Here is a 21,923-nt window from a genome sequence, read left to right on the forward strand (position 1 = left end):
AATAATCAAATCCTCGAATAGAAGCTAGAAATAGAGTTGATATTGTTTCCTACACACGGCTAAGATACGTAAAGAATTCAAAAAATCCCACACAATCATAAGTATATGAGCCACTTAAAATCGTTTATAATGTACGCTTGTAGAGTTAACAGAAAACGGCATTGAATTTTAAGTGGTCAGAACAATAAATTATTTATTTAAAATCATTTGAAACAAACAAATCATAACATAATTATAATCAAACCTTCCTCTGTTCCATTTATTTCATGATACAGATGTTTTTGATGCTGTCTATTCATCCGATGTTACTGCGAATAGTAATCTAACTTTTAACGACTTTGTATCAACACACAACAAATCTACTTTTAATCTATATTACTTGCTATTAAATGGATAATTTACTTTACATAATAATGTTCTGTGATTGATTACAAGACGCTTACTGTGTGACATCATTTAGTTATAGCTGTTATGTTAAAACTAATCTATGGAAATAGACTGTCGAAACGTTATCCTCGAATAGTTAATAAAAGAATTCTATAACGGTCATTGATTACGTTAACTTTTGTACGCTATAATGTTCCATCAACACTTGATATTGTGTGTACTTTATATTAAAATAGCAGGAACCCATTTATATATCAAAGTATGCATTATATAAACACTAGTAAAGACGTAATAAGAATGAAATTATCAAAGTTTTAATGATAAAATGTTAATATGAAATTAGATGCCAATAAAACGCGTCTATGGGGGAGGTTGAAATTTAAAAACGTACGGAGATGAAGGGACGAGATACTAATAGCAGGTGCTCCGATATAGAATTGTATTCTTAAAGTTGTATTAATTCAATCGTGTAATGGAATGTCAAGCACTGAACAACATTCGTACGTTGTACTTCAAACGAGAATTAGTCGGTATATGTCCTATATATTTATATAAAAATAGGTAAAACAAATTATAACCCTAAGCAAAACTTTTGTGCAAACTTTTACATTTAAACTAAGTAAAAATATTTTATATCAATCGTTTGAATTATTTTGACATTCGTGAGAAATATTTCACGCTAATATACATGTATCTCAAAATAGTGTTAAAAATTAAATAAAGCCTTAATTAAATGAACAAAGATATTATGACACTACAAAAATTTTAAGCGGGAAATCGATGTTACAAACAATGAACATTCTATTTATTAAGTCAGTTCAGGAGGACTATCATATAAACATTGTAACCACTCATAAGCGAACAAAACAGCGAGTAAAGGCTAATGTCAAAAGAAACGATATTTATCTACATTAACTTATTATTTGTTTTATATAATACTTTAAATATTTTAAATGATCTGATAATATTTGAAAATTTGTTTTAAGCAACGCGTGTTTTCCAACATCGCAAATTATTGGATTTCTTAGTAAAATTTTCCTTTTACCTTATCGCCGTTAGGTTTTTGAATTAAAACCAATAGTATACAAGGAAATAATATTGACATTAAAATGTTAATACAAGAATTACTTCTGCTTAGAATATTTAAGAATTAAATATGAATAAAGTGCAGGACCAAACCTTTGGTGTAATGCAAGAGTGTTAACGTTACATTTATAATTAATTTGACGAATTTTTTTTTTTAACCCGCGACGGAAAGAGGAGTGTTACAAGTTCGACGTCGATGTCTGCGTGTGTGTGTGTGTATCTGTCTGTGACATCGTAGCTCTCAAACAGATCGACCGATTTCGATGCGGTTTATTTCATTTGAAAGCCAGTTTAATTGCCGTGGTTCTTCTTAGCCACGATTGGTTAATATTGTTCCAGCAGTGTAAGAGTATCAACTTTTTACCAAAACGATCTAAGGTGTTTTAGCCTATGATAACTTGATGATACACCTCATACCTGCAGTATAATCGTTAAATGACATTAAGCGTGCTTTGGGGTTATTGTGATTAGAATCAGTTGACTGAGGCATAAGAATCATGGGTTTAGATAATAGAAGACTGGCAAAATAAGTCATCATACAATTCAGGAGAAAATTTATAATAAATTGTATTGCAAATATCACTTAAATCTAATTTGCTATTTAGGAATTATCAAACATTTCCTATATCCTCCATAATTATCGCGACATTTCTGTTAGGTAAAGTTTTTATATGATAAAATAAACGAACTAAGCAAAAACAAGTTTTTAACACGTGAATGCACTCATTTCGTGAGTTTTGATATCTAAATCTAATATCTAAAGCGGTGGAGCCATTAGCGAAAGATGAGGTAACCACGATAAGACTGCAGGAGTCCAGAAATTTCGTGTAGATAATAACGGTTGACCGGTCGGCCATCCAGATATTAGAATGTTGTTTAAAAATATCAAACAAATTCCCTGAACCATAAAATTAACAAAATCATACCTGAAATGGTAATACGAATATAGATTACCATCAGCAAAATAAATAACGGAGTATTAGAATCAAGATCAATCATAATAACACACGATAATCTTTTTTATTCTAGTATATTTTATTAAACGGTTCTCTGGAGTCCTCGAGAATATATATTTTACCCGCATAGTTATTAAACACATTTAACAAACATCGATCAATAACAATAGATTACAATTAAATCACATTTTATTAAACGTGACAACATCACACCATATTGTGGTACAGAGTCGATAGCACAAAGTCTGATTCAAGTCACGAAGTGGAATGCATCCGTCATCCTCAGAGAGGCTGTATAATTTGGGAGGGCCTTGTGATATTAGATCTGCAAATTGGTTGTGTTATCTCACACCCTCTTGAATACGGTGACCATTATAACATGAAAAACTTTGCCGATCCATTAAGAAATTATTTACGGAAATTTTAGTTCCGTAACCATCTTATCTCAAACGGAAGGTTAAAATGGACTTATGATCTTATATTAGTAACAATTAATTCTCGTGTATCATTATATAATAATACATGTTTATTAATATTGACAAGCAATTTGTTAGATAATTTGTTATATATTCGAGACTCGTTCAAGTAATAAACATGGTCACCGCAGCTCGCTCCCTTCATTCATCTGTTATCGGTAATGGACATCGCGGGAGACTAATAGCTTTATTGACCCTCGAGTGCGTGTTGCATACAAACAATGACTTTATGTAAAAATATGTATCTTATACAAACTCTAATAGGGTTTATAGCACTCCGTTAGTTGGATCGAGGAAGATTATCACCGCATACAGCAGATAGGGGGTGGGGGAGTGTTGATACAGACATTCTGGTTTGGTACCCAGAAAATGAATTGTCATGATTATATATATATATATATGTAGATGCACTTATACCTTAATAATCACACTTATAATAAAAAAAGATACAAAAATGTTACAAGAAAAAATTATAGCTATGTAAAAATAGCGCATTGCGGCATGTAAGACTGTAATGTTGTCCGCCTATGCGCATGCGCATATTTCCCGCCCAGAGACGACACACTGACCGACTTGCGGCCGTCGCTCGGCGCCTACTGATGTCGCAACAGACTCCACGTCATTATACCACTGTTCAAATAGCTCTAGGGTAATTTATTCATTATGACGTAAAATTCATGATTTTTATGGAACATAAAAAAACCTGTTGCTGCTGAATCCAACTAGGAAATACAAAATGGAAAAATTTATAAGGTTTAGTGTAACTCAATGATATTATTATTCCATTAATCAGGTAGAAATATAACATATAACGTTGACAAGTTGCTGTTGAGTGTAAGTGCCTTTAACATATCGGCAGCGAGCCAAACACGAGCGGTACTTAGTCGCTAATAGGCACTCAGCGATCTCTATTTAATGACAAATGTAAATTTAAATTTATATAAATAAGAAAACCATAATTTGTCAGTGTCTATAAAATAGAACGTGCACACTACCATTCACATAAACGACACTTCCTGGTCTCTAAAACGTATGAATATTTTAAAAACTACATGCATTCAAGTTCTATCGGAAATCATTAAAGACGGACAACTCCGTTAGTGGTAGCCCAGAACTTCTTAGGAATTATGAATCAAAGAGTAAAATTGTAACTTTAGCGGTTGTCATAGAAATCTGAGGACAAAATATCGAATGCAACACATCAGGATGTGCATGTAAGAGCCCGCATGCAAGTAAATATGTATTTTAATGACCCGCACGAATTAATTGCACAGCTCTTACTTCACAATTAACATAGTCATAATCTTCGTTTACCGCTAGCAGTTATTAAATATCAATTGTGTCACTTTGTATTTATTTTTGTAACAACAGATATAACAGAATATTTACCGTACTAAAAGATACTATGGTTTTCTTATTTAATGGGCGTGATCATGTCTGCTGCGAAGTAGCCGAAACATCGCAGATAAAATAATTATATTATATATCGCATTGTGTACCCGAAAAACACAATTTCATTCGTAATATGTGCTTGTTTTAATCTTAGATATCACAATCTTAGACCACTTAATATACCAGAAGCGTCTAAAATCCTACTAACATGTATAGTGCTGGATGTGGAAGAGATTTTTTGAAAATCAAAATATTTAGAGAATATAAATGATTGTGCAATCAGCTCGTAGTCCGTCTTTTAAGACGTTTTCTCACCAGCTAGCTTACAACGTCTATTTCGGGATGCTGGGGAAATGACATTTTAACATGCAACTATGTAATATAAAACACTTTCTAATATTATGTAACGAGAGAGTAATGAAAACACTGAAATTTAATTCTTATTTAAATATCGAAACGTTTACTGAACTGTTTGAAATAGTGCGATATACCTATATATTATTTTACATCGTATGAATGTATATGCAATTTGATGCAAGAGAATCAAATTAATCTATTGTGTTTGTATTTAAATTAAATCTCATTTTAAATATCATTGACTCATAAAATTTTGATAAAAGAAATGTGAAGTAAAACGGAGACCCGGAAATAACTGTATGATTTCTTTTGAAACTAGCACAGTATCTAATTTTACACCTCAGCGTGGCATTGAGACGGAGTGATTTTATGATTCCACTCAATCTAATGTGAATTAAAATTGTACAAATGATCGTAAGTCTGTCTCGAATTTAAGGCGGGAACAAAAAACACATTGTTTTATAATCTGACGCTGCTGTATTCTATGGATGTGTTTAATACTGAGCCATGTGTTATAGTTACATGCTTCACAACAATGTCACAGTACAGTCTAGACTATTATAAATTATATCAAAGTTAACTTTCATTTTAAATTACGATCAATAAATTTTCACATAACGCCAGTACTGCAGAAGAATTTGGGCGACATACAGTACGTGTATTTTGAAAATAGAATACACGAGACCATTAAGATTCCGAGTGAGAATAATTTAAAAGAAAATTTTTGCTTAATATCTTCTGGAAATCTTCCGGTGTTCCAAATACGCGACATCAAAGGAGATATGAAAATTTTTCTACGAGACATATATAACACTATGATCGCGTAAAATTTGGTTTGTGGGCGTGGTGCGGTGGTGTCGTGGTGTGATGTCGTGGTTGCGACAGTGAGTCAGCCGGTTATTCCCGACATCCTGCAGCAATTACGTGATCCGGTTAAGGAGACGACCAGCCGGTTGCTACTGACTACAACCAGCCATGCGGAATTACGATAAAGTCGACATCTCACAGAAAGCACATCACGCTTCGAGAATATTTAAAATATTTTTAAGCATACAAATTATAAATATGATTTTAGAGTTTCCGAACGTAAACTTACAGTTTAATTAATTCTAATAGATTAATTAACATTAATTGACCGTAAAGGGCCTGCAGACGGACGGACTCAGCGCATTATTATTTTTTTATGTCGTACATAAAACAATGACAATAAACTCTTACCAAAATGAACTGTATTATAAACAGTATATGTATTGTTTATGGTAAGAAAGAAAGTTGGATCAAATGTTGCAGGAATAGAGAGTAATGGCACTCGTAAAATTTCGTTAATAACAAATAACACTAAAAGAGGGTTACATTTCCGTAATGGAATTGTTACTTCCAATAAAATATAATATTAATGTAGTAACTGTATCAATCGATAATATCGATTTAGCATCTACTTGTTGCTTACCGCAATTGTGATAACGATTTACCAATAAACTTTAGTCTATTTGTCGTTCAGATAAATGAACTGAGTATACACCCATTTAAAATTTCATGTAAAAACGTTAAGTAATTTTCGAAACAAAGTTTGACGAACGTCAATTGTAAAGAACTTTCACATTTTAAATATATGTCAATTCTATTTACACATATCATATTAAGGGGCAGCATCTATTTATCAAATTAATTTAGCTTCTAAATTGAAAACCTTGAATCATTTGATGACAATATTATATAGAGAATCTTATATTTCTAAAACGTCGCTGCCCCTTAACAAAATAGTACGTGGGACGAAAGAGAGACGATTAACTGGCTCTTTTATTTAGAGCAAAACAGAGGAATGCGGAATAAGAAACTGATAATGTAAGATTTAATACAATATAGATCTAAATACATACATAATACAATAAACTAGCTGCAGGCGGAATATAAGGCTTACATTCAATAAAACCTTATTCAATACAAGTCATATTTGGAAACGACGTTCGATATTCTTGCTGAAACTTAAAAAAGGCTTGACCTATTTCATAGTTTAAAATAATATATAAAAGAACAATGCTACTAAATATATTCGGTTTGTTTTCTAGGCGAGTTATTTTAAAACGTTCGTACCTACTGACTGCGTGACCGATTTTTATTATTTGTAATGCATCAAAATCAATTTGTACGCGTGTTGTTTACGCGATTTCCATTTCACATAAACAATATTAAAAACCTTTTAACCCGTTCCATATTTATGTGAGTTAGTTGTAAATTACCGTCTTGTTAGATGAAAGTTTTGAGAGTAAAGAAACGCTATCATTCTACTGGAGAAGACAGCATCATTGGTACAGTTTAAAGGCTGGTAAATTTTTGTTCGACTTGAAAATCTCATTATATGATCGTGGAGGATAGCTACCGTATGGTATTCAGGTTTGTCCCAGGGCTTATAACATAACATAATAGTTCCTACCAAAGCCACTAATCTAAACAACAGTTTTCCTTGACAACCGAAACACGACAAATATGTTAATAAAAAGCATATACATTCAGATATATTCGAATGCCTATAGTTTACATTATCGGGTAATCCTAAGTAACAGACTATAAGTTAATTTTACATGATTTTTGTCACCACTAACTTATGGACTTATATGATATAGAAGTCTTGTTTAAACGGTTTTGACATATAAAAAACACGACAAAAAAACTTCACTCGCGACTGACAAATTAACTTGTACATTTATTGATATTAAATATAATTAAAAAAAATATGACAAAACAAAAATAACAATGTTCACTTAATACATTATTCATAAACGAAATGTGATAAATGGCAACATAAATATAACTCCGAGGGACAACTGCACTAAAACTTCGTCAGTCATTAATTTTACACACAACGATAACATACTATCTAAAGATACAGATGCCCCTGTATATATCACTAACATGTTAGTCGACCGATAAAGTCCACCCTGTATGTGAAGGTAAAGCTCAGGTCAGGTTTTATTTATTGATATTATCAATTAACCGCTGCACGCTCCGCCGGTCAGCGGTCTAGAGACAACTTTGTTAATCTCATTTGAATAAACTTAGCTTTCGTCTTTGCGAATATGACTTCAGGGCTGGCACAGAGAACAGTTCACGCCTTGATGAAAAATAGTTTTTGCGCGGCATCGAACGTAAGTTATTAACAAATATAGTGATTACCTAAAACCAAAACAACTAGAAAAATTTAAGATGATTATGTGGACATAAATTAATGATTTCTTACAAATTATTCCATCGTTTAAATGACATCAAATATTAGGAAACGAAAAACTAAACGACGTACCTACTAAATCAATATTATCCTTGAATGTATTGAGATATAAAAAAATACATACACTTTAAGTATTACAACTCTTCCTTTTTCCATTAACGGAATACGGTTAAAAAACTTTTGATACAAAACAACTAAGTAAGCTAAGCGCGAGTGATGTTAGACAACGTGCCAAAGTTTTGCAATTTTCTTTGACATTCTGTGACATCCTTACCCCATATTAATCACTTCACGCTCCAGGCGTCTGACACGCACACGCTTCAATATTCCCAGCTCTATATTTACATCTCCCTCTCCCTCACAATATCTCAATACCCATCCCGCTCTTAATACATCAACTGCGGTTGTAAAAATGAAGGCATAACAATCATTTTGGAACACTAATGTGTCTAAATCTGTGCGGTCTGCGTCGTATTCTAAGAACACTTAGTGTTATGATTTTTATCTAAGCACCTCACACATTTATTCCTCTTAGTTGTCATTTTAAATGTCGATAAATTTTCGTCACAGTGATTATTTGTTGTTGCAAATTATAAAACATGACACGAATAAATCACGTCCGTCATGTCCTTTCGTTACTGTGATTTATAATGAATAAATAAACTCAATTATATTGTGATTACGATATTTCTTTTCATATTTGTTGAGAGTCGTGAAGGTTTGACAGAAAGGGAATAAAAAAAATTATAAGTGTATCGCAAGGTCAAAACTTTGGAATAATAACAGTAGAAAACATAACGCGAATCAAAATAAAAAGTATAAATTTGGCCAGAGCAGGGTCTTTTCACTCATTTAAATTAAACTTAAGCACAAATTAATTAAATTACCGCTTAGAGCTAAGGGTTTATAAAATATAACTTACAGACAGGATACAGATAGCATCAGGTGTTGTTCTACACATAGACTTGAAGCAGACAATTGAAGAAGTTGATAAGGAAACGCAATGATAACATATCACTCACGGAATACATTATATACTAACGTAAACAATTTCAATTGTAAGACGTTTTATTTAACCTTACCTTGAACAGCTCAAAATTATACCCGTAGTTAAAATATGTATTGGATTTATAAAATATTTAAATTCAGCATATAATGACCAAACTATTTTATAGTTAACCGTGGAACTACAACCTCCTTAATGTAAGCTAATCGACAAAGTTACAAATTGTAAAAAAAACTTAACAGTTAAATTCTGTTCTAAACTATCAAAAATCTTATCAGACTAATAAGTTGCGTGATTAATTCAATTTTGATAATAAGATGTTCGTTATCAATACTCGAGAGCAATAAAACGAAGTGTCCATTAGGTTTTTTACCCTGTAATTAATTATATCATTTAATAATTTATTGCATCGAACCGTATTGATCTTAAAAAACCCGGGATTTTTCAATTAACAGACACATAAAATTTGGAATGCACTTAAAAACTAAAATCGCAATAACTTAATAATTGTTGACGAAACTCCAAAATTAAGAAACTTATAAAATTCATGGCGTGTTGAATAAACAAGTTTATAGTTTATATATATGTATATATAAATAGAACTGAAGGGTCTGTTTGTAATTGTAAATTAACAGGTTCTCTTTACACTTATACAGAGGATATGCTAGGAATCCCTTCAAGAGTGCAATTTTAAAATATTGATCCGTCTGTCTGACGGTGTCTCTGTTTGTTTGTTCTGCCTAAACTCTGAATCGGCTGAACTGATTTTGAAGAGACTTTCACACCCAAATAAGTTATATCATAAGGTGTAAGTTAGGCTACTTATTAACCAAGTTGTAAAAGGAAGAAATTCCCAATCCGACTATATATTTTTACGCTTCTTTAGCTTCTTCCATTACAGGCTGATTTTCAAAATATATTTTTAATGAAAGTGCATTCTGAAGCAAGCCATTGTGACTATGTCAAGATCTGATGAAGGGGTCAACGACATGTAGAATGAATCCTCATGATGATGATGATGACCGTGTCTCAAAGGTGGTTTAGTATTTGGCAAAAGGCTTAGGCGACAATTAGTGACATATAAATTTATAAAGAAATTTTATGTAGACATTTATTTATAAGCATACTTCTTTTTCTCATTACTTAATTAATAAAATTCCCGCTGACCATTCAACTTAACCACCACAATGAAACGTTACTATTCTAAGCTTTGAATACATTCAACATAATATTTGACATAATTCTATTTAAATTTTGGAAATAATTTAAGAAGCTTATCTATAGATGTCCTGCGTACAAAAATAAAGAAACAACTTCTATCTATCTTCAATGTAATCTAATCAATCGGTGATGGTTTTCAATCAAATGGTCCATGGAATTTCAAAGTCCTTACACACTGACGAGTATTTAATATGCAATCGTAAAACAGACGTTTCAACAACAATGTCAAGTGGCAGATTTAACGAGGTTTTTATGGTGAGTTTGGAACCGTTGTCATATCAAGATGGATTACACTCCGACGGCGTCTGGGATGCCGGATGTTTTAACTAATTAATCCTATTAAAAACGTACACACAAGTAAATACATGCATTGATACGATACGATTGACAGTTCATACAAATTGTAACATTGATGAGAAACTGAGAATGTTCACACGAAACTACTGAAGCAATTTATATCACAACGATAAATAACGTCCGTATTACTCCAAGGAATAAATATTTATATTAAGTGAATATTCCATATTCAGTTCGAGTTTTGCGGAACAAACTTTTGTAAGCATCTAGTTGAACAAAAGTTGGCGATGATTTCTGGGAATAGTACCGACAAAGCAAGGCTGCAGGTAAAGCTGCTGCTAGCAGACGAGGGCAGGTAGTGGCCAAAATGTTATCAGATTCTAAAAAGCAAACAAGACATCCGGCGCCGAGCGAGACGTGATAATTGAGAAAGCTAACCCCGGGTACCGCATACCCTTACACTCAAGGCTGTTATGTATACGGCAGATTATAATGACATTTGACTTTTATTACCACCAAGTCTTATTTATTACAACAAAGTACAACACTACCAATTTTTTTGTATCGTTACCGCAGTGACTCCCTAACATCTATTGAAATTGATTTAACATGCTCATAAAAAGACAGTTATAACAAAATTGAAACTAATTCCCCGATATCGGTAGAACAGAGTACAAAACATAGTCATACAAAACAAACATTTTATTCCATTAGCGATAATCTTAAATATTAAAAGCAGCTAACCCAATACTAACTTCCTGTGATAAACAAGTTGTAACAATATTTGGTTTCTAATCAAGAATATAGACCACCCTACTTGTTATATACGAGTGAATTAACCCAAATTCTTTGACCTTCAAAATACACAACGAGATTGTTTTTCCTTTTGAGATAAATATCCAATTTTTCCCAAAGGAACTTCTTATATAAAGTACATATATCACGTACAATATATAACAAACGTTTGTCACTTTCAATTGGTTGTTTGTTTAAGTAAAGTTGTCTGTTATAGCTTATGAACACACAGACGACGATAAAAACAATATAACTGGAGAACATACAGACAGATTTATACATTGTTAATTCGTCTAGACTGGGGCGAACAGTTATAAAAAAAGATTTACAAGCCACTCGGAAAGGTGAATAGTATGGCAATATGTCTCCATAGCCAGAGAGCTAATCGGAAAAGCTAGGGGAGGATGATGTACGATATTATTTTGGTATGAAAATATCTTATGTACCACCATTATTTTATGCTATGACATCATTAAATTACATAAAAGAAAATGCTCCTCATTCCAGGGTCGCGTGTGAAGCGAACCCATGTCAAATGAACTGAGTTATATTACCATAACACATACGTTACAAACAATACAATAGCAAATAAAATAACCTACAATATCAACTTGTTTTTTTTTAACACTTAGAAACATCCACATATTTATATCTTAGTATTTATAGTATTATTAATATTAGATTATCGTACTTGACACCGGCTTGCACTATGGGCTCATAAGCACTTAATGTTAGGTACTTTATCCTCAAATAATACAGCAATAAATCTCAAAAGGCTGTCCCAGCTATAAATCATCAAAACAGAGTTTACCTCAATTACATATACCATAAAAGGCCGTTAATTCCCGAAATGCCAACTTAAACACGTCCAAATTGTCAAAATAAAACTTATGTTCTTAAATATAGCTCTATTTAAATTCATTGCGAGCTCTGTCCGAATAGATCGTAACAACCACTATTAAAGGGGATTAGAGCAATAAAGGGTGCCATTGAAGGACTCCGAGGCTGTAGCCGAAGGGGTTTAGGTATACAGGAATCTCATACGAGCAATGTCATAAGTATGGACAATAAACATCCCTAGTTTACGTCTAAGCAGTCTAGACAAATCTTTGTTTGTTCGTCATAAAGGAAAAGTTTCGAGTATCGCTATGGCTATGAGGAAGTGAAACACGCAAATTTATCCGCTCCGTTAACTCTGAAGAGGGGACTTGGGTGAATAAAAATATAAGCGACCAAATGCAGAAAAACTATATAGAAGTTGGTACACAACTTGGTCTAGAAACACTCGGGAGGCTTATTAGAGTCTCTAAGCCAAAGATTCAACTAACCATTATGGCTTTTACACCGAATGGTATCATAATCTATACGATTCTGTAGCAATTTATAACACTAACTAAATAAGGGCAAAAATGTTTAATCCACTTTGGTCTTAAAAATGGCTTAACCAAACAAATAATCTAAGAAATAAATTTCTCTTAGGAGTTTTTTAATTTTCATCTTCTTAAAAGTAAATATTTCTTTATTTTTTGGATACATTACTTTGGTCATAAATTTACTAAGTATTCATAATAACCTAATACGCTTCAAAGTTCATATTGACACTGACAAGAACAACTTTTTGTAGATTGGAAACAGAATATAAGACATTCAACGTAAACTAATCACTAGGCCTTAGTGACTATTGCCAAACAAAAAAGCGCCTTAAAAACCAATATAGCAACCGACTTTTAATCATCCAACATAAAGATAACCTTACGCGAAATAATCAATCGAAGTTATCTTGAAAAGAAGCCAGCTAGAATATGTATATAATGGACTAGCACCACAACGGTCCGTCAGTTATTACACTGGAAATGAAGAGGCCGCCAGCTCTACCCGGCTCCTCCGATATTCAGATCCTCGTGTTTATTGGTCCATAACTCAAAGTCGCCCCGCTATGAACTTCCGACATTCCGACGATATTAAACCAAAGAATCGCAACGACTTCTACTACGAATACGTGAAATGAATTCACTTAAGGCTCTAACAATTCTTTTCTTATTGATGTTTTTTGATATGATCTAAATATTAAAATGGCGTCATCTCATAACTACATATTGAAGGTATATTAAAAAACACTCCAACTTAATCACGATACCTACGAAAAGTGTATGCGGATTAGGATTTTAAATCTGTGGACACTTCCAAGTATTCATGAACAAAAGTATGTAAGATTACTTAAGTTTTTCAGCTTTAAGTAGTTCTTAAGTTTTGTACTCAAATTCTTAGTGATTATTAAAAATATATAATATATTAGAAAGAGCTTTACTCTGACACACTTGATTTAACAGACCTTTGATATATATTAAAATGCTTAATAATGTATATACAACATAGCGAGGGAAATGAGTGTATCGATATTCAGTGAGGTGTGAAACTCGGAGGTAATTAGTTACAAAGACATTGATGAACGCGATGCGGCTATAATTAACTACATATTAATTAACATTCATAACGTAACAATGTTTAGGACAGGACACGACTGAACTAATATTATAAAATTGTATTTAAAAAAAAAACACTTCTTTTAAAGATCACGTAAAATAAACACAATATGTAATCTCCGAGTAGGAACATTCCCACCGTTAATCTCTAGAAAAACATCTTTTAGAAAATGTTGATTGAAAATCAAAGTCTAGAAGAAATTCACAATACATCGGTTACAATGCATCACAATGGAGCTGATCACAATCAGTTCGGAGAAAAAACTTGGAACAGCCAATTGAAAGGGAGCCGGGACGCTTGGACATCTGCCGCAGCCCTGCCACTTATTTGTGTAGGGCAACCAAGCGATTATGTCTATTCGGAAACCGAAACAACATTCGTTCCCATTTCGCTCAGCCATCATTTAAAATGGAACGCTTTTAATTCAGTCACACCTCACACATATGCAGTTACATCGATATACGAAACTATTACTTTTGCTTTCCATCAATATGTTAGTAACATGGTCACCTTACTGAACTACGAGTTACGTTATAACTAAACTAAATCGCCCAACAGCCTGCGTACCGTAATTTCTTGAATGTAGCACGTGTTCCTCTTTCTATAGCGCAATATTATATCGGGAGCAAAAAAAACAATGCACCATTTCAAGACGGGGATGATCCCAACTTTATCCCTAACAATACTTATGGGAATAAGATTTTCAATTTTTATTTATAAACATATGTTACTATCGACCGATACTTGTAATACATACGAGGCGAACTGATAATTTCAACTTATATGTTCACACTACCTTAGATATGCTAACGACTCAATGTTAGTACCGCATGTAAATATTAAGAGAAATTATTTAAGTCCTTTCCCGTCACTCAGTTCCCGAAATATTTGAACAATCTTTAAACCGTACTTGCATGTTTCTATTAAATAAAATTGTCAATGTAAATTATATAAAAAGAAGCAAGTTTAAAAAATAATCCATATATATACATATATATATATATATATATGTACTAGATAAATCCAATGAATAAAATCTTCCAAAATATATTCGCTTTATATAATATCGAGAATGATATCAGAAGACAAACATTTATTCATTAACTTATACACCCGTTTGATATAAAATTTAAAGTCAAGGCTGACTCGGTAGTAACAATATATTGCGTGATATTTTGTTAAATTTACATTAAATGAAACGCATTTCGATGTTATTTTTTTCAATAACGAGTGTTAAATTCATCCGCTGCGGAGAAGCACACGGTATTCTAATACCTTCATTATTTAAGATGAACATTTTGAATGATCGGTGATTGTCCGATGCGTGTTGGAATGATTCACATCACCTCTCAATTTCTGACAGTCGCGGGTTCGAGCCCGAAAATGTAAGGAGATCGCGTGGGAAACTACACTACAGGATCTGATTACCTTAAATTAACATAATTATATATATGTATACATTATATATTCATACAAACACATATAATTCTCATGAATGAATTACTATATTTATAAATATGAACATAATTCTTAAAAGATATGTAATATATATAGTAAAGAAATAAGTCTTTTTAACAATAAAAAAACATTGCCAATCTTTATTTTTATATTGTCGTTGTAAATTTATCACAACGAGTTATTTAAAGGAATTTAAAGCACAGTTGTGACTATGAAAATAAATGGAACAACATATGAAAATAAAATTACGTTACACACACAAAACAACAGTCTCCAATAATGAAAAACGGCCTACATTTAATAAATCATATTATAGGACAATACCAGATGTATAGAGTCAAGTTTGGTTCTTTGACGCCGGTTATCCTTGACTATGTTAGATGGATACGTTACAGGTAACTAACGATTGGCCGATAAGTTGATTATGGAAGTTGTCAAGGACGAACGGATTGCTAATATAGCGTAGGAAAGACTAGCAGATGATATATTATATATAGGAAGCTATAAGTGTATCCATATATTTAAAATATGACATTATATTTCACTAATATTAAGAGATCGACGTCCCTGAAAACACTACGAGTATATTTTGTTTCTTAGGTGCGTCACAAGTAAAACTCAATATATAAATTAAACAAATAACACTCCTTCATTAGGATACCAGCACGAAACAATACGGATACGATAACACGAACCATTACCACCTCAACACGGGATCAAAAGCTAGTGAACTGCGTTTAATAATGCTCATTATATTCTAAAGAATTTACTTTAAATAAAGATTCTTAAAGACGTATATTGTTCGCGATTCATTTCCACGTGAACTGTCGTTATTTTTATTTGTTAATGTTAAATTTTACTACAAAATTTGTCGGCACCGCAGGGCCATCTGAGCATCACGACAGTTTGATCTCCAGACATGTAAGGCTCGCGGATTTTTCAACACATAATTGAAGTAAATTCTGTAAACACCCCCTATGATACCTATTACATGTGTACTGTAATTATTAAATACAAAACGTGCACATGAACATACAAAATAAGAATAGAAAAATAACAAACGAGCTCAAAGAACCCAGTCTACTCAAAATAATGTCTCATTAAACGATCGATACCTCACTACGCAACATAATGATTGTGCTGAGGAAAACTAAAATGCTCATTAATAACAAAAACTAAACCAACTCATCCTTAGGAATTGCAATCTCCGATTAATACTACGAAGATAGAGTGAACAGTTTTAAACGTCGAATTAAAAAAAACTCGCACACGCTATTATAAACGTGAAACATTCTTACTTGATTCGGTTGAGATCAAACGTTCCGACTTCGTTATGGATTGACGGACAACAATGCGAATTTTTACTAAACCATCTGAAAAGTTAGCTGTTGTTGGAATGTGGATAGTACTAGCATTGTTTTTGCATTTAAAGTTTAAAACCAATCTAGTTCCGAGTTAGTTGCATGAGTTCAAATATGTTCATGTTTGTCATGCCGTTAGTCGTTAAAATAATATAAACATTTTAATAAAAATTAATGAAGCTGTTTTGCTCGAATTCATCTATATATAATCGAGCTTTTCAGACACGTGTTTTCGCCCTACTTTGTCTATATAAGCATATTATTTAATTTCAATTCGATGTTCGTAAAAACTATACACGTATTAAAAATACAATTTAATTTTTAAACTCATGTAATAACGTGTGTAGTTTTAAACCCACTCGCTATTATTATAACAGGCTAGTAGTTTCACATTGAAGACTCGGTAACCTTTTTCAGGCCGAGCGTATTGCTGGTCAAACACTAGTACACACACACAGGGGTGATCGTGTGAAATTTAATCCTTAAAAAAAAACAATAGGAACAATCAAGAGGCACGCGACCACAGACAAACAGTCTGGGAATATACGACCGTTACGCACAGATTGACATTAAAAAAAAACCGCCAATAAAAAATCAGGCAGCTCTGCGCTATAACGCTTGATATATAAAAACTATAATGCTATCCATCACTATGCTGCACACCCGTAATGCATTTATGCATAAATTTTTTTTCCCGTCGCCCCTTACTTGCAAGAAGTTTTTGTGCAAATCTTACAGCCATTGTACAACGAAACCGAATCTTTCACAAAGCTAGTCTCGGAAATATGGAGCGAGCACGCACCTGGTGGAGCTCGAGGACAATGTGACATAACCGACGATGTGTTCGCTCGTAAATCAAAAACTATCACAGATATAAATACGCTCTAATTGCATAATGCGGACCAACTCCGCACAGACAACGCAGACATTGAGTAGTATCGGAGTCTCAAATCTAAACATTTCTCATTGAAAACTAAACGCAGATGATGCTCTTTATATAGCAATCAATAACAGTGTCGACAATGGGTTCGGCGTTTTAAATCCTGTTACTATCCGATCTCCTTATACTACTCGGAAGCACTCAAACAAATTGCTCGTAAATTACTTATATAGCAGTATTATATGAATATAAAGTAACGCCTATCATTACTATACAAAGCAATAAAACGTATTGTATAATAATTTCGTGTTTTACGAGCGATGCAACAGAGAACATTCTCTGTTCTTTATGATGCGGATTAAATGGGAGTTAACGAGAACTGTGCATTTAACACGGAATCATAGACCGAGACACGAACAACACCGAGCGGCAGGGATAGTGCAATACACCGAGATATAACTGTCACCTTCATTATATTGAAGCGGACCATCCGATGTATCGATGTTAATATATTTGTACCTCACATCTGTATCTGTGTACATGCGAGGCACTTGGAAAGGCACATACATAATTACGTCGGGGTCATAGTACATGTATATTGTAAACTACGGGCCGTTTCGTTTGTTTACGCGATCGGCCGCGTTTCCATACAATCGTCGGGCAACCTTCGAATAATTAATCTCATGTATGCATTATCGCCTATCACTCCGCCGCTTTATTCCCTACTTCCTTTCCAGGGTTTCCATTCCTGGGCACGTCCGGTGTTGTTAACCCGACCACGGCTTTGTTTGTAAATATAATAACATTATATTATGTTAAACCGTTCGTGAGTCACACGTCTCAAGGCGGGGGTGCTCAGCTGTTTTTCAGATATGCCCAATTTTTATTACAATTGTACTCGTTATACGAGCACGATGTATCGGAAGAGATTTTATTATAAGTTATAGACGTCCTACGACAAGTCTAACGATTGTTTCGAATAAACGACAGACATCAAATACACGATAAGACATCATTGCTCTATAAAAAGTTACAATGATTATAATATTCTATAACCATAAACAAATACAATATTCTAATGCTTGGAGTAAGTAAAACATATTCTTCTAGTTGAAGTCAGGAAGTGCATCAAACGCATTGTAATCACTTAGAAGATGTTCCGTGATAGGGACACCTGATAACATCTTTACGATCGCCTTATGTCCCGTCAGTACGCTATGATGATATTCAAAATACGTATAAAAAGTACCTAATGAGTTGTTTGTATTCAATGATAGGAACTTCTGGCAATACGGGCTTTCGGTATAACTTTTGTATACTAATGTCACATACCCCGGCTTAGTATATTAAATATTTATATATTTTATTACACTCGAAACGTTCTCATATTCCGGCTAAGTTAAAATTATAAAAGGGAGATCGTAAAAAGTAGATTTATTACGTGAGGATTCCAAAATATAGTTTGCTATTTTCAAAGTAATATAAAAATCTGATAAAATAAAATACGATGGCACGAAACGATAATATTAAGTCCTTTAAAGTCAGTAAGTGAAAACTGGTCGGATCATACGAAATGGAAACTGTGTTTTTAAAATTACAATTAGATATCGCACTTATAAGAAGGTGTGTATGTCGGTGTGAATAAATAAACTGAGAATTTTATGTCTTAACTTGAGCTTACGAAAACATCGAACGGTTCATGGGAAAATAATAAAATATAAATAATATATAAAAGGTATAATATCTGTATTATATATATCACTATAGTACGTCGATAATTTGACTATCTCGTGATAAGAGATTCCGTGAATCGTGTCGTCATCAAGTGAGCTCCATATCATGTACGAAATTACAACAAAGATTTCTCGACTACATTACATCAAATTATATTTTAAATAAAAAGTAATCGGGAATTCCAAAAGAAAAAACTTCTATTACTCACATAATTCTATTTAACTTACAGGACGTTTCTATTAAGATTAATAGATTTAAGCCTAAATGTCTATTTTCTAATTGGATTGTTGTATTACATTGCATTATAAAGTTGTACTGTGTTTGAAGAGTAACATTAAGCGTTAATTACTAAACAAGTCTTTAATCGATTGTGCAGGCTATTAATCATAGATAAGGTTTATTGTAGCTCAACAGTTGTGACTAATTATTCAAAGAACGTTAACGTTGAACTCAGTGTTTCGAACCTAAAACAAGCCCAGTGGCGCCATCTATTAATATCTTAGAAACAAAAGTATGCGGTGTTAAAGTTTATATCACTTAAAGTTTATGTCTTAAATATTAAGAAAACTCTTCAAAAATTTAAGTAATACTAAATCACAAAGTAATGTTAATGTTCATTTCATTAGAAAAAAAACTTTTTTAAAGGAAGCGCTACCTATCGAGTTATATGATAACAAAAGCTTTATCTTTTCGACAACAGGAGGCGTTGTTAAAATTTAAACTTACCAGCGCCATCTAGCGGCGAATAGCAGTAGCAGATTTCTCACTTGAATAGCAATGATCCCAACGCCATCTATTAACAAACACTGCATCCAAAGCGCACATTTTAAATCACATATTACTTCATATAGCCAGCGACTATGATGGCACACTATTTCACGTTATAAAATTGTCATTTTTGTTTATGATATGTTCTTGATGCACTGCACCCATAGCACATAACTTACACTTGCACATGTGGTGTTGCATCATAAGCGCATTCATCTGAAACAAAGACGTTGAGGTTAATGTTATTGTATGCACTTCTTACAACATGCAATACAAGCTTGAAACTACATGATTATGTATATGACTATAAAGAGGTGACTATTTAGTATTCATTAAGAAATAACGAAGCTTCAATATCTTTGTTGAAAAATTGTTGAGAAGTGGGTAAAATTTTACTTCAATAATTCTGTAATAGCCAAATATTTAACACTTTACACAGGCTTCATTAAATTACTAAGTAAAGAATGACAGTAGTTACATGATTTGTTCATAGCATGTTCCGAGAATCTGTTGACCTAGAAAAAAATTTGCATGTGGATGCAATTCACTCACACTCACACTGAGATAACCAAACCTTTGCTTGATTACAGGAATCATATGTTAGAAAAATATTTATGGAAAAGACCACAATCATTACAAATGACATGTGAAGAATTTTTTAAAAAATTACAATCACAAAGTAATATGCTGAAGATTAATCACCACACATAATTAAATAAATTATTAAGCTCGTACTCAGTACAAACTTGATCTTAAGTACTACTAATAATTATAATAGACTGATTGTTATGATCAAAAGCTGACCTTACAAAAAATTGGATTTAAATGACCACATTTTCAAATTCCAAGTGTATACTTTTCAAGTAAGTGGTACACTTTCACTCAATCCTAGTATATTTCTAAATATAAACCAAAAAAGTTCAAGGAGAGGTTTATAAAGAAAATAACCAAAATGCAGACCTACATTCATGATAGCACCTCTTGAAAACACGTTCGACACTCGTATAATAGATATTTTGATATACTGGTGCACGTGTAGCGAACCATACAGCCTTTTTCTAATTGTATGGTTTGTTCTATTGTTCACTTTCAGACTGAAACTTCAGAAACTGACTGAAAATTGCAAGCACGTGCACTTGTAAATGCACTTATACGATATACAAAAAAAAAAGTTTTTTCCCTGTAAACACGCACGCTAGAGACTTGATTCACTACTCGGGTGTACAGACCAAAGCATGTACAATTTTTTAAAATATATTTTTATAACCAATTCGAATATCATCGGCTGAAAAACTACACAAAGAAAACATATGATCGATCGAAATTGAATTGAAGTGCACATGGAATTGTCTATGGCATAGACGATCTCCTGTCATTGCTAGATATGAATGAACGAAAGGAATGAAGGGATTTCTAATAAAAATACATATTTAATTGGAATATTAAAAAATGTTACATAAAATCCTGAATAGTAACGCAATTTTTTTAAGAGTAAATAATATTTCTCAATAACTTACCATTATATAATTAAATTAATTTGAATTAAGTTTTCTTTGTTATTTAAACTTTTTGCCATTAATCATAGTGCTGCTAACAGGGCCTGCAATCGTAAAGTAAAATTATTTAATAATTAGCAAACAGGTAATCATCACAAACCATCAGCGATGAACTTCTTGAACATACGATTTATATTCTCAACTTACCGGTTCGTCTTCAATCCATAAACTTTCAAACTCTTTCTCGAATTTGTTAACTATATTGGTATGTGAAGTAACGATAACACTTTCATGATTTGACACCATGGCTTGAGTAGACCAATTCAAGGAACCGGACATAACGAACCCCTTACATGGTTTAGCTTTTATTTGGGATTTTACGTTGTACTTAGCAAATTGTGCATGGATATTTAATTTTTCAGCACAAGCTTTTAACACATTCTTTCGTTTAATGGCTTTAGGTCCGTCAATGATGCAAAACTTATGGTGCATTAGTATTGACTTTTTACTTGTTTGCACCTGAATAAAGCCTAAAAATTTTGA

At 32.7% G+C, this 21,923-nt stretch overlaps 1 protein-coding gene across 3 annotated transcripts in view; it reads right to left on the minus strand.

The window, feature by feature from the left end:
• The window catches only part of LOC116772406 (mitochondrial cardiolipin hydrolase-like), a 65,847-nt gene that overhangs the window by 43,069 nt on the left and 855 nt on the right, over window positions 1-21,923 (minus strand). For all 3 annotated transcript variants that reach the window (XM_061522162.1, XM_032664598.2, XM_032664597.2), the window contains exons 2-4: window positions 21,588-21,910; window positions 21,402-21,484; window positions 19,843-20,100 (exon numbers count right to left, since the gene is read on the minus strand). In XM_061522162.1, the coding sequence (XP_061378146.1) occupies window positions 21,464-21,484; window positions 21,588-21,910 (344 nt within the window). In that variant the 3' untranslated portion in view covers window positions 19,843-20,100; window positions 21,402-21,463. The remainder of the gene's footprint in view (window positions 1-19,842; window positions 20,101-21,401; window positions 21,485-21,587; window positions 21,911-21,923) is intronic.

The sequence above is a fragment of the Danaus plexippus genome, chromosome 12 (assembly GCF_018135715.1).
Source record: "Danaus plexippus chromosome 12, MEX_DaPlex, whole genome shotgun sequence".
NCBI lineage: Eukaryota > Metazoa > Arthropoda > Insecta > Lepidoptera > Nymphalidae > Danaus > Danaus plexippus.